The sequence below is a fragment of the Trichechus manatus genome, unplaced genomic scaffold (assembly GCF_000243295.1).
Source record: "Trichechus manatus latirostris isolate Lorelei unplaced genomic scaffold, TriManLat1.0 scaffold00142, whole genome shotgun sequence".
NCBI lineage: Eukaryota > Metazoa > Chordata > Mammalia > Sirenia > Trichechidae > Trichechus > Trichechus manatus.
Genome location: NW_004444078.1, coordinates 6,218,381 through 6,232,928, shown reverse-complemented (window position 1 = coordinate 6,232,928; position 14,548 = coordinate 6,218,381). Strand labels below are relative to the sequence as shown.

The 14,548-nt window shown below is 36.6% G+C and overlaps 1 protein-coding gene across 1 annotated transcript in view; it reads left to right on the top strand.

Moving 5' to 3' along the window:
* FAM171B (family with sequence similarity 171 member B) overlaps positions 1-14,548 on the top strand; it is an 89,842-nt gene that overhangs the window by 50,312 nt on the left and 24,982 nt on the right. The window contains exons 2-4 of the mRNA XM_004385597.2: positions 8,982-9,215; positions 10,293-10,385; positions 11,233-11,391. Coding sequence (XP_004385654.1) covers positions 8,982-9,215; positions 10,293-10,385; positions 11,233-11,391 — 486 coding nt within the window. The remainder of the gene's footprint in view (positions 1-8,981; positions 9,216-10,292; positions 10,386-11,232; positions 11,392-14,548) is intronic.

The following is a 14,548-nucleotide window of genomic DNA, read 5'->3' as shown; positions in this document are numbered from 1 at the left end:
ACAAATTTAGATGCCCTTTATTTTTCTTGCCTTATTGCTTTAGGTAGGACCCCAGCACAGCGTTGAATAAGAGTGGTGATGAAGGGCATCACTGTCTGGTCACAGTACAGTTATTAACTGAAAAACACAGCATATAATATTGTTTATTGGTTTATTTTCTTTTTTCCTTCTTACCTATAATACACGTTCAGAGTAACAAGTCAAATCGTACTGCCCTCAAATTACCCAATTAATGTAATCAGTATTAACAATTTGGTGTGCTTCTTTCACATCTTTCCCTGTTCTTATACAGATATGTACACATACATATATACAATATGATCTTAATTTTGTAAATCTATTGCTTTTCCAGTGGAGCGCTGGTGGCGCAGTGGTTAATAGCTCACTTCCTAACCAAAAGGTCAGCAGTTCAAATCTATGAGCCACTCCTTGGAAACTCTGTGGGGGCATTTCTACTCTGTCCTATAGGATCTCTTTAAGTCAGAATCAACTCAACGGCAACGGATTTGGTTTTGTTTTGTTTTTTCAATATGCTTTAAAAAGTATAGATGGAATACAACTTATCTCTGAGAAAAGAGATTATGAAATGTGTTTATTTTTCTAAATTTTCCACCTTTTCTATATAGAACATATAAAGAAAAACCTATTTAAAACAATAAACTCAAATCCTGAGTTAACCAGGTATTTTCAATATGCAGAGGAGACAGAAATACTGGAATATGGCAAATATTAGTGATTCTTAAAAAAGTAACAGTAACTATCTGTAGAAGTAGCTACCAAGGTCAGTTTTCATTCCTATCAGTATCCTACATCTCTGATTCTCTGCCATACTCATGCCTGTACAGGTGTACAGCAGAGGAATCAAGGGCAAGCCATGGAATAAACATGGCATGACCATTTTAATCAAAGATAAGCAAGTGAAATTCTTATTTTTATATTAAAAGAAACAGAACAAATTAAAATTTTCATTAATTTTAAGGAGAAATATGAACCAAAGTGGATGGCTTTAGGTCATATCTGCCCCTCCTGCCCCTGGGATAAATCTATTTATTATCCCAGGTCAGTGGTTCTCAAACTTGACTGTACATTAGAATCCCTTGGGACCTTTTCAAAATACTGATTCCCTGGACCCTATCCACAATGATTTTCACTTAATTAGACTTGTATCGGGCCTGGGAGTAAAGCAAAGTTTCCCAGGTGATTGTGATTTGCAGTCAGGGTTGAGAACACCTGTCTTATGCCTAGAGCGTTAAGCATTCTGGAAAAGGTTAACAACAGTAACACATTATGCAAATTTATAATCTTGAGGTTTTTAAGATTCTCATTCAGTATTCATCATGCATTCAGAAAATATTTAAGCAGACACGTGTGTTTACAACACTAAATGTATTGTTTTCAAAGAAAAATTGTGTGTCCCAGAATGTTCTTAGTAAGAAAGTGAACAGGCAGCTTTTAGAAAGACATATACCAGGAGTTCACATGTGACAAATTTCCTGCTTAACACTGTGAGTCAGAATTATTTAGTCACACAGTTCTCTGAACTTGTGCACACTTCACCTGCACTTCTCTTGGTCCTATCAGTCTCTCCAGCTGTCTCTGTCATGTACATAGCTTCTCTGCATTATATGGAGAGCCCTCTGAAGGCAACAAATTTATCTCTCGCAGTGACTAGTTTAGATCTTGCCTATAGTAGATGTTTAATAAAAGTGTGTAGCATAAATAATTACCCAACACTGAGACTTGCAAACTTCCTTGGTTAATGGTCTCCTTAGTGTCTCAGTATTTTTTTGTGGCAACCCTAGGTCAACAGAAATACCAAACGATCTTATTTATTAAGTGGTTAGTCCTAAACAACTTAATAACTTACAACAATTTCATCATAGTTGTTTGAAAAAATAATACATATTTGCTAATTACTTAATGGAATGTATGGGCTTTTGATTTTCTGTTTTAGGGCTACGCATGGTCTGTTTACTAAGTTTTTGTTGATTATGTCATTGACATTAGATACTAAGTTACTAAACTTCCATCTTTCCTCTAAGGGGGGATACTCTGTTCCTCACATTTTTTCTGTTTTAGGCAGGCTTCACGTATTCTTCTTAACCTCGTTGGTCCTTTCTCAGTCTTTTTATACTCTTGCTGAATTATCTCAGAAAAAAAATTTCACTCCTCTTTTCTCTCAGTTTTCTTCTGTGATGCCATGCATGACTCTGATCTTGGGTGATAACTCAGTTTGAGTTGAGCTAATGTATAGCTCAGATGAGGTAATATATAGCTCAGTATAAAGGAAGAGGAAAACTAGTCGCCCTCCGCCTAACTGGAACTGGGCATGGTGACCCACGGAAGACCTAAGTGTGGAGGGGGGTTGCCTGAGCTGAGTCTAAAGGATAAGTAGCGATAATTTAATTTCCATGCTGGGGATGGGGTGGGGGTGGGGGCTACACTATCCATCCCTCCCCCCATACCTCTTCTTCAAAATTCATTTCTGGTTTTCCCTCCACAAAGGAATCCTCTTGGACCCCATAGTCTGAGTTAGGTGCCCCTCCTGTAAGCAGTACTTCCATGGCAGGCACACTTGCCTGTAATCAGTGCTGCTGTCAGAGACTTAAATAAAGTGACCCTTAACTTTTTCTCAGTGAGCTGCAGGTTCTTTTATTGCTCTACACCTGGTGCCTTCACATATAACATATTTAATAAATGTATGTTGAATGAATCTGTGAGTGAGTGAATTAATGATTGGAAATGATTCTAAGATAGAATGAAACATTGGGAAGGAAAAATAGAAGGACAGTAAATGCCTGTGGAGTGAGCTTGGACAATATATTTAAGGGGCTTGAATCAGATTGATTTGTTGCCATTGAGGAAAAGGGCCCTTTGGATTAGCAAGAAGGAATTGACTGCAAACACTAATGGTTCAGCTCTCTCATTTGTTCCCTATTAAGTTGTTTCGTGCTCGTTCTTAAGTTACAAGGACTCTTTGTTATCCATTTCGTTAGTTTTGGGTGAGTTACTCATTTAAACGTCCAATCCTAATGGAGAAAAATGTGTATTTTATTTGCTCTATAACATTTTTTATCTGTGGAGAGCATGTCATTATGCTGCCTCTTTAATTTTTTCTTAAATTTGACATTTTCTCTGTAATGAATACAGACAGTCCCTGGGTCATGAAGGAGATTCATTCCTAAGCGTGTCTTTAAGTTGAATTTGTAGGTAAGTCGGAACACGTGTATACGGTTCTTATTTAGCCTTACTTTAGTGCAAGAAAAGGCTTGAAGCCTTTTCAATGATTTAAAAGCTGCATGTGCAGTGAGTGAAGGTGATTTGATGAAGTTGTTTCTGGTAGGAGTTGGTTCAGTCGTTTCAAAGTGAGGGCAAATTTATATAACATTAAAGGGCAAGTAGGAGTTGTCCATACATCAGACGTTCATAACCCAGGAACTTACTGTATTAGCTTATTGAAAATAAATTTGTGTTTTGCTTCAAACATGCACAGATTTCTTTTGCTTTTGAACTCCAAAGCCAGTAAGAACTTCTGATCCAGTCTGCCTTAAGCAGTGAAAAAGGAGGCTTTTCTATTTCACTGAGTTTTGTTTTTAAAATTCAGGGCCCTTTTATTCCTTTTAAAGAAGGAGGCTTGTGTGTCCATATTGAAATGCAGTAAAGATTAAACTGTTTAAGCCCTTTCCACCCTGCTTTACCGAATGCATAATAAGATGGTTCTTTCTCTTTAAAGCTGCTTTACTCTCCTTGGCTCTTTTCTAAATTCTCAGCCCGTGTTCCAGTTAAATAGGGAAATTGTGCTAGTACCCTGGGAGAAAGAATTGTGAAACTACTTTGTTGGCATTATTTTGTAATGGCAAAAATAAAATTCTTTACTTAGTCTTTACCATGATCCAGTTTCATTGTATTTATTTAGGAAGTTTTGCTATTTATGTATTCTCTGGTCAATATTTCCAGATTAAATATTTCGATGAAAAAGAAGAGAAAGTTATATTAATTTCCATAAGGAAAAGTAATTTTACTATTTATTTATTGTTATGAATACTATAGTAATTAATATAAAATATTTCTCACTGGCAACTGTGGGATTAAGTTCAAAATTTTATACTGAATATTGGGGTTAGAAAGCTAGCCGTCACCTTAGGTGGCCTCTGTGTGTAAATGTACAATTATCTCTCTTTTCCTGAGTGCTTGGCTGCTTCTGATCCTCTCTGGCCTCCTTTACGGTACTATCTTCTGCTTCTCTCTTCCCTACTCTCCTCTTCTTTCCCCCTTTCCCCCTACCCACTTTTATTCAGTGAGCGTTTATCCATCCATGCTAAGCCCCTTTCTGTGCTCTGGTGAGACACAGGGTTGAATTTCTAACAGTGTAAACTGTCAAGAAGCCTACTCTCATGGACAGAAGACAGATATACAGAAAAGTAAAACGTGCCAGAATCTATCATCTACCATTAGACTCATCTGTACAAAAAAGGAGATCTCACCTGATTGGAAGAAGGAAACATTCGCAGAAGGGGCATTTGAATTAAATTTTGAAGGATGGATTAGGATTCCAACAGGTGGAAATGAAAAGAGGGCATTTCAGATAGAAGGAAGAAATGGATAATGATGTTGTAGCAAGCAGTTGATGAACTTTTTTTAAACTGTATTTTAGATGAAGGTTTATAGAGCAAATTAGTTTCTCATTGAACAATTAATACACATATTGTTTTGTGACATTGGTTGCCACCCCCACGACATGTCAACACTCTCCCCTTCTTGACCTTGGGTTCCCCGTTACCAGCTTTCCTGTCCCTTCCTGCCTTCTCGTCCTTGCCCCTCGGCTGGTGTGCCCCTTTAGTCTCATTTTGTTTTATGGCCTGTCTAATCTGTGACTGAAGGGTGAGCCTCGGGAGTGACTTCAGTAGTGAGTTAAAAGGGAGTCCAAGGGCCATACTCTTTGGGGTTTCTGATCTTTTTTTGTGAGTTAGAATTTCAACACACTTTTTCTATAAAGTGCCAGATAGTAAATATTTCAGTCTTTGTGGGCCACATGGCCTCTGAAGCATCTTTCAACTCGAGTTGGTAGCTGCAGAAGCCATGGGCAATACACAAATGAATGAACACGGCTATGTTACAATAAAACTTTATTTTAAAAATAGGTGGTGGGCCAGAGTTGGCATGCAGGCTTTACTTTGCTGGTGTGTGATATAAGAGTGTGGATAATGGGAAATAAGGTTGTAAGGGAGGTGGTAGCCAAATCTCAGATTTCAAATGCCAAGGTAAATTGGTGGGATTCAGTTAATACCCTCTTTAGTCAAACAATGATTGTTATATCTCTATTTAAGGTTTTAAATACATAGTCATTTAAATTTGGAAACAGATTTTTTTTGTTTACATATTAACATATTTGTATAGTTATGCCTAGCACTAAACTAAGATTTTTCTATGACTGATTATTTTGTGTGAAAATGGTAGGTGGTAAGTGAACTAGGACTCTGAATAGCCCTAGTTAAAACCTGATCTGGGTCATAGCCTGAACTTTGGCATCTTCCAGGTTCTCACTGTAAAGTCTCCACTGAAATGGGCCAAAAGCTGAGATCGTGGAGAACGGGAGAGAATGAATGGCCATGCCATTTGGAGGTCTGACCTAAAAATGTTGACATTCTTCTGTTCAAGAAGATGATAGTGCAAACTGATTCCAAAGTCAATATTAGAGCCATTATTTTTGAATATTTATTATAGGAATTGTGATGTGTATGTATGTGCATATATATGTGTGTGTGTGTATATATGCATATATACACACACACACATAAATGTGTGGCTGGTGGCTTCTATATACATATATATACGTGTGTGTGTGGTTAAGAGCTCAGCTGCTAACCAAAGATTAGCAGTTCATATCCACTAGCTGCTTCTTGGAAACCCTACGGGGCAGTTCTACTCTGTCCTATGGAGTTGCTACAAGTCGGAATTGACTCAGTGACAACGGGTTTGGATTGGTTTTTATATAGATATATATAATTTCTACATAATCTTTTAGAAGATTGCTATATACTGTAGAAAGTTCTAATCTTGGGTGGTATCACATAATTCTGCAATTGTTTTGTTACATTGTTTTCTTTTTTCAGAATAAACTTACTTAAGACTGTGTCTTATATTTGTATCCCCAATACATATTTAGTGCAGGTCTGACTTAAAATAAGCCCTTAGTAAAGCCATGGTCTTTTCAGTTACCTCATGTGCACGCAAAAGCTGGACAACAAAAAAGGAAGATTGAAGGATTGATGCATTTGAATTGTGGTATTGGCAAAGAGTGTGAGTCGGAATCAACTCGACGGCAGCGGGTATACAGGTATTGAGTATACCATGGACTGCCAGAAGGATGAACAAATCTGTCTTGGAGGAATTACCGCCAGAATACTCTTTAGAAGCGAGGATGGCAAGACTTTGTCTTGCTTACTTTGCACACGTCATCAGGAAAGACCAATCGTCAGAAAAGGACATCATGTTTGGTGAAGTAGAGGGTCAGCAAGAACAAAGGAAATCCTCCATAAGATAGACTGACATGTTGCCTGCAACAACTGGCTCAAACATACCAAAGATTGTGAGGATGGTCCAGGACCAGGCAATGTTTATGCTGTTATATGTAAAGTCGTCATGAGTCAGACCCAACTTGGCGGCAACCTACAACAAACATTTGTTAAGTGAATGAATATAGGTGAACATTTCTAACGGTTGCCAGCCAACTGTTTCATTCCAGTCAATGTTTTGTGCTCTTCATTTTTGTTTTTTACTTCTTATCAGAATTCATAAACCTCAAATTTTAAAATTCATTTTATTGTTAATTTTTTTTTTTTTTTACCCATGATCTGTTCATAAAAACTTCCTTTTTAACATTATTTTCCTATAGAGGAAAAAAGTTGTAGTTATTAAATGAAATTATTGCTAGATACTTGAAACACAGTGTAAAAGAGTGGGCTAGTTCTTCTGTTGAAGACATCTGAAACTGAGGTGGCTTCTCCATTATGTAAATTTAACGATAGGATGCTGTCAAGTTCTTTTGAAAAGAGTGGGATAGTAATTCTACCAGCCCAGCCCACCTCAAGTGCTAGATGTCATCCAAATAAATATTTAGCAGTACTTTTTAACCCTTCCTGGGCTTTGAGTTACGTATTTGTATCCTATAGCAAAACATAATATAATGCTGGTTTTAATATGCTTGTTCAAGAACATTTCTTTATACCTATTTATTCTTTTACATTTTAGCGTTCCTCATTACTTAACAATGCTTCTAATCATGTGATAAGTAGTTAGCTCCTTCCTAGCAACTCAGAACCTAGCTTAATTGATGTATATTTTTACTTGTTTTTCTCAACATTTAGATTATATGTTTTCTAGGGGTGCAGTTGAAATCATTTGATAGTGAACCATTTTTAAACCAGTGGTGACATATTGAAAAGAAGATTATGTGGGTAACACATAATGATTATCATTAAGTGACAGAGAAAATAATATGTGCATGGAAAGCTGAAAAGTACAATGGAGAGGAGAAGGTAGATTATGGAGGAAATCATATATTTAATCATGAAAGCTGCCCAATCTAAATGCCAAAGTATTTTTTTGGAGGAGAGGACTAGTAAGTGGGATTATTAGGGATTTATTGCTTCTGGCTGCCAGCACTGATTGCTTGATCAAACTGTTGATACCACAGAAGTCAGAAGCATTGTATTTTAAGTCATGAAGGAGTAATTCTTTACAAATTTTCTTATTTGTAGGAAAAAAAGGTGGTCATGACGCTTTAATTACTTTGACTACTCTTTCAGCCTATTGTTGTTAGGTACCATGGAGTCTGTTCCCACTCAGAGCAACCCTGTGTACAATAGAACGAAACACTGCCTGGTCCTGTGCCATCCTCGCAGTCGTTGCTATGTTTGAGCCCATTGTTGCAGCCACCGTGTCAATCCATCTTGTCAAGCATCTTCCTCTTTTTTGCTGACCCTCTACCTTACCAAGCACAACATCCTTCTCCAGGGGCTGGTACCTCCTGATAACATGTCCAAAGTATGTGAGTTGAAGTCTCAGCACCCTAGCTTACAAGGAACATACTGGCTGTACTTCTTCCAAGACAGATTTGTTCATTCTTTTGATAGTCCGTGGTTTATTCAGTATTCTTCACCTACACCGTAATCCAGAGCCATCAGTTCTTCTTCAGTCTTCCTTATTTGTTGTCCAGCTTTCGCATGCATATGAGGCAATTGAAAATATTGTGGCTTGGGTCAGGTGCACCTCAGTCCTTAAAGTAACATCTTTGCTTTTCAACACATTTGCAGCAGATTTGCCCAATGCAGCGTGTCGTTTGTTTTCCTGACTGATGGTTCCATGGGTGTTGATTGTGGATCCAAATAAAATGCAATCCTGGACAACTTTAATATTTTCTCTGTTGCTTATTGGTCTAGTTGTGAGGATTTTTGTTTTCTTTATCTTGAGGTATAATCTGTATTGAAGGCTGTAGTCTTTGATCTTCATAAGTAAGTGCTTCAAGTCCTCTTCACTTTCAGCAAGCAAGGTTGTGGTCATCTGCACATCGCAGGTTGTTAATGAATCTTCCTCCTGCCAGATGCCCGGTTCTTCTTCATATAGTCCAGTTGCTCAGGTTATTTGCTCAGTATACAGATTGAATAATTTATGGTAAAAGGCCTCATTTTAAAGCACGTCTTTTTATTATTCACTACTTTCCTTTTTTCTTTTTTTAATTGGCAGAAAAAATGGAGAAATAATACTTAATGATAAACATTTAAATGTATTCAGTTTTAGAAAGAATAATGAATTTATTGGAATGTTTTTACACCTCTATATATACATACAATATGTATTGTCTAAATTTATCAACAATGTTTTTGTTATTCAGATGTCTTGAATGATATTTTAAAACACAGTGGCATGTGCATTCTAGGATCTAATATGCTGTAATTTGTATGCATTTTTTTTCTTTCCAGTATCTGTATTTATGCTGAAGGTCCAGGTGAATGACATCATCAGTCGTCAGTACCTGAGTCAAGCAATTGTAGAAGTTTTTGTAAACTATACGAAGACAAATTCCACAGTAACTAAAAAAAATGGAGCAGTGCTGATAAAAGTACCCTATAAGCTAGGGCTCAGCTTAACTATTATTGCATACAAAGATGGCTATGTGTTGACACCACTGCCTTGGAAGACCAGAAGAATGCCAAGTAAGCACTGAAACAGTTTTGCCTTCCCTAAATGTAAATGGTGGCACAATGGCTTAAGCATTCAGCTGCTAACCAAAAGGTCAGCAGTTCAAATCCACCAGCTATTCTTGGAAACCCTATGGGGCAGTTCTACTCTGTCCTATAAGGTCACTGTGAGTTGGAATCGACTCGACGGCAGTGGGTTTGGTTTTGTGTTAAATGTAAATGATTTTTTCATCTGTTTTGGAAATCTGTTATTCTGGTAAAATGAAAATGCCTATGTGAAGTCAATATAAAGAGGCTTGAAAGGAGTGCCAGTTTGATGAAAATATGAAGGTATCTTTCCTTTCATTGGAAAGAGGATTAAAGGAATCCTGAGCAAGAGCTTTGCTATGCCATGAAGCTTGCCTGCAGGTGGTGGTGAGGGGATTGGCATGCTCAAAGGATTAGTAAAAAGCAGAGTGGGTCCGATTTAGTGAGGCTAGATGATGATGTTATCAAAATATGAGACAGTTTAGATTTATGTGCTAAATAATACAGTTATTGTGGATCCTTGAGCACACTAAGTGTAAGCTGTTTGGAAATGGGATTCACTCAGCTGTGTATAAAGAAAAGGCCAGAGACGGCTAAAATTGGATTCAGGAGCCCGGGCTAGGAAGCTGTAGCAGTGCTCCTGGTGTTCAGTAACAACAGACTGGTGGAAAAGAGGAAAGTAGGAAATATTAATAAAACAAAATAGAGATAGATGCCCAAGATTTCTCCTCACTTTATTGTGACTCATTTTTCCCCCGCCATCATATTTTACATTCTTTCTTTTTTCCTTGTTTTTTTTTAATAAACAAATTTTTTTTAATTGTGGCAAAAATATATACACCAAAACATTCACCAGTGCACTTTCTACATTTGCAGTGCAATGATTTTGATTACCTTCTTTGTGCTGTGCAGCCATTTCTTCCTTTGTTTTGAGTTACTGTTTCCCACACAGTTTGTTGTTGTTTTATTTTTTCCCCCCACTTTTCAGGACCTGTTGGAACAAAACTATATTTGTCCTAGTTTTTCCCCCCACATTTAATATTCTAATTGTGCTACATTTCACAGTATACTCATCGGTTACGCTTTCGTTGTTCCCGCAAAGCCAAGCAAATATATGGCTATTTGAAGACACTGTTTTAATTACTGGAAAGTTAGCTGGTAAGTACAACACCTCTCTCTCTGGTACTATGTAAAATGATTATTACATAACTGTACTTCACTAATGAATCAGTGTTGATCATAACTTGGGAAAAATTTAATTGACCAGGGATGATTAACTATTTCTTATTCTACTATAAAACTGCACCATGAGTTTCTTGTGTAGGAAGAATTGCTTTTTGTCATTTACTATTTTAGCCCCCAAAATAGGAACATTTGACTTTCGGAAATATTGGAAAGACATCTTCTGTCTTTCATTCCAAGTCACATCTTTCTCTTCTCTTTTGGGGATGTTAGTGGTTGGGGAGATTGGGAAAAGGACTGAATACCTGTCACTCGGACCTTTGGAGCTCTCTAATTTGCAGGTCTTCTTCGTGCCTGCCTCCAGCACTAATCTTTTTGCCTGTGTCGGGAGGCCAGAGAACTGGGTAGTTTAGTGTCTGCTCTGCAGACATGACTTGTCCTACTTGCATATCCTAAGGGGGAGAATGCAGAAAGCTTTGAGTAAAGATTTAAGTTACAAATCTTCCAGTTCAGCTTTACCAACCATGAAGATGATATTTTCATCTCTACCTCACTCTCCACCTCCCTTCACTCGTCCTTAAACCAGGCTGAAGAAATACTGGGCACCAGAATCAAGTATAAAAGCATTCCGTGTGATCTAAAAAAAAAAAGGAATTTTCTTATTGTGGTCATTTATAAATTTTAAGTAGTAATTACATGAGGAAATGGTAGTGATGCTTAGAGATAATTATAACTACTTTCTTTAAAATCTCATGATCAGTGATGCTATACTTACTATGCATTTGTTTTAGTCTATTTATTTATTGAGTTTTCCTTTTTCCAGATGCCAAATCTCAACCAAGTGTTCAGTTTTCAAAGGCCTTAATTCAACTGCCTGACAACCATCATATTAACAACGTTACTGGCTATCTTACAGTCCTACAGCAATTTTTGAAAGTGGACAATTTTCTGTATACAACTGGAATTACTCTCAATAAATCAGGTATTGTCTAATTTTTACATAATGTAATTATGTTTATAAGAAACATCAGTACATGAATCTTTCACCAAATACTATTTGTTAGATATTTGATATTTAACTGAGCTTTGGAGGATACATGTCACCTTTGAAAAGTAAATCTAGTTATCAAAATTTTCATAAGCAATTTCCTTTGATCTAATGAGAGTCTTCTGTATACATTATTTCAAATTAATGGAAGTTTTATTTATAGGGTGTTTTGATCCAAAGGAAGTAAATACAGTATAGAAAATTGGATTACTATATAACTTTGTAAATTAAAAAAATACACTTAAAAATGGATATTTAAGTCCAGGAAGTTTACACGTATTTTTCCATAACTTGATCTGCTAGTCATTTTTATCAAACAGGTCAGAAGATTCAATTACTGTGATATAAAAAAAAAATGTATAGAAAGTCATTGCTTACTGGGTACAGAGCTTCTGTTTGGCGTGATAAGAAAATTTTTGAAAGTAAATAGTGGTGATGGTTGCACAGTATTTTGAATATAATTAAAGACACCGACATATACACTTAAAGATTGTTAAAATGGCAAATTTTATCTTATATATATTTACCACAGTTTAAAAAATTCTCAAAAGAAAGCTGTAGATTGAAGTAAATTATTGTAAAGTTTTTCTTTTCACATGTATTTGCTGTTCTCTATGAGTATTGAGAATATCTATGGTAGAGTCAATAACACCAATATATAAAGCTGTCATAATCTAAAAGTTAAGGGAATAGTGAAAATTTATATTTATTTGACAATGCACCCGTGAATATCTGCTTTCAAAACACACTGTAACCCGAATAAGCAATGAGATGGGCGATACAACAACAGACTCAACTAAAATTAAAAGAATCATAACAGAAAACTATGAAAATTATACTCTTAACAAATTTGAAAACCTAGAGGAAATGGACAAATTTCTAGAAACACACTACCTACCTAAACAGAGGTAGAACAACTAAATAAACCTAGAACAAAAGAAGAGATTGAAAAGGTAATTCAAAAGCTCCCAACAGAAAAAAAGCACTGGTCCTGACAGTTTCACTGGAGAATTGTGCCAAACTTTCAGAAAAGAGTTAACACCACTACTACTAAAGGTATTTCAGAGCATAGAAAAGGATGGAATACTCCCAAACTCATTCTGTGAAGCCAGCATAACCCTGATACCAAAACCAGGTAAAGACACCACAGAAAAAGAAAATTATAGACCAATATCCCTCATGAACATAGACATAAAAACCTCAACAAAATTCTAGCCAATAGAACTCAACAGCATATCCAAAAAATAATTCACAATGACCAAGTGGGATTCATACCACGTATGCAGGGATGGTTCAGCATTAGGAAAACAATCAATGTAATCCATCACGTAAATAAAACAAAAGATAAGAGCCACATGATCTTATCAGTTGATGCAGAAAAGACATTTGACAAAGTCCAACACCCATTCATGATAAAAACTCTCAGCAAAATAGGAATAGAAGGGAACTTCCTCAACATAATTAAGGGCATTTATACAAAGTCAACAGCCAACATCATCCTAAATGTCGAGAGTCTGAGAGCATTCCCCTTGAGAAGGGGAACCAGACAAGGATGACCTTTATCACCACTCCTATTCAGCATTGTGCTGGAAGTCCTACCCAGAGGAGTTACGCTAGAAAAAGAAATTAAGGGCATCCAAATTGGTAAGGAAGAAATCAGAGTATCTCTGTCTGCAGATGATACGATCTTATACACAGAAAACCCCCAAGAATCCACAAGACAACTACTGGAACTAATAGAAGATTTCAACAAAGTATCAGGATACAAAATAAACATACAAAAATCAGTTGGATTCCTCTACACCAACAAAGAGAACTTCAAAAAGGAAATCACCAAATCAATACCATTTACAATAGCCCTTAAGAAGATCAAATACTTAGAAATAAATCTAACCAGGGACTGTAAAAGACCTATACAAACAAAACTACAAGACACTACTGCAAGAAACCAAAAGAGGCCTGCATAAGTGGAAAAACATACTTGCTCATGGATAGGAAGACTCAACATTGTGAAAATGTCTGTTCTACCCAAAGTGATCTACAGATACAATCCAATCCTGATGCATATTCCAACAGGATTTTTTAAGCAGATGGAGAAACAAATCACCAACTTCATATGGAAAGGGAAGAAGCCCCTGATAAGTAAGCATTACTAAAGAAGAAGAACAAAGTGGGAGGCCTCATTACCTGATTTTAAAACCTATAATACCGCCATGGTAGACAAAACAGCCTGGTACTGGTATAAAAACAGATACATAGAGCAGTGGAACAGAATTGAGAATCTAGATGTAAATTCATCCCCCTGTGAGCAGCTGATATTTGACAAAGGCCCAAAGTCCATTAATTGGGGAAAAGACAGTCTTTAACAAATGGCGCTGGCATAACTGGATATCCATGTGCAAAAGATTGAAGCAAGACCTATACCTCACACCATGCACAAAAACTAACTCAAAATGGATCAAAGACCTAAATATAAAATCTAAAACGATAAAGATCATGGAAGAAAAAATAGGGATAACAGTAGGAGCCCTAATACATGGCATAAACAGAATAAAACCATAAGTAACAATGCACAAACACCAGAAGAGAAACTAGATAACTGGGAGCTCCTAAAAATCAAACACTTACAATCATCAAAAGACTTCACCAAAAGAGTAAAAAGACAACCTGCAAACTGGGAAAAAATTTTTGGCTGCCACATACCCGATCAGGGTCTAATCTCTAAAATTTGCACGATACTGCAATACCTCAATAACAAAAAGACAAATAACCCAGTTAAAAAATGGGCAAAGGATATGAGTAGGCACTTCACCAAAGAAGACATTCAGGCAGCTAACAGATACATGAGGAAATGTAAGTCAAAACTACAATGAGATACCATCTCATCCCAACAAGGCTAGCATTAATCCAAAAAACACAAAATAATAAATGTTGGAGAGGTTGTAGAGAGACTGGAACACTTATACACTGTTGGTGGGAATGTAAAATGGTACAACCACTTGGAAACTGATTTGACGCTTCCTTAAAAAGCTAAAAATGGAAAAAGGTTTGGGCAAAATGGCGCTCTAGGCAGAAGCACCACGCCGTCCCT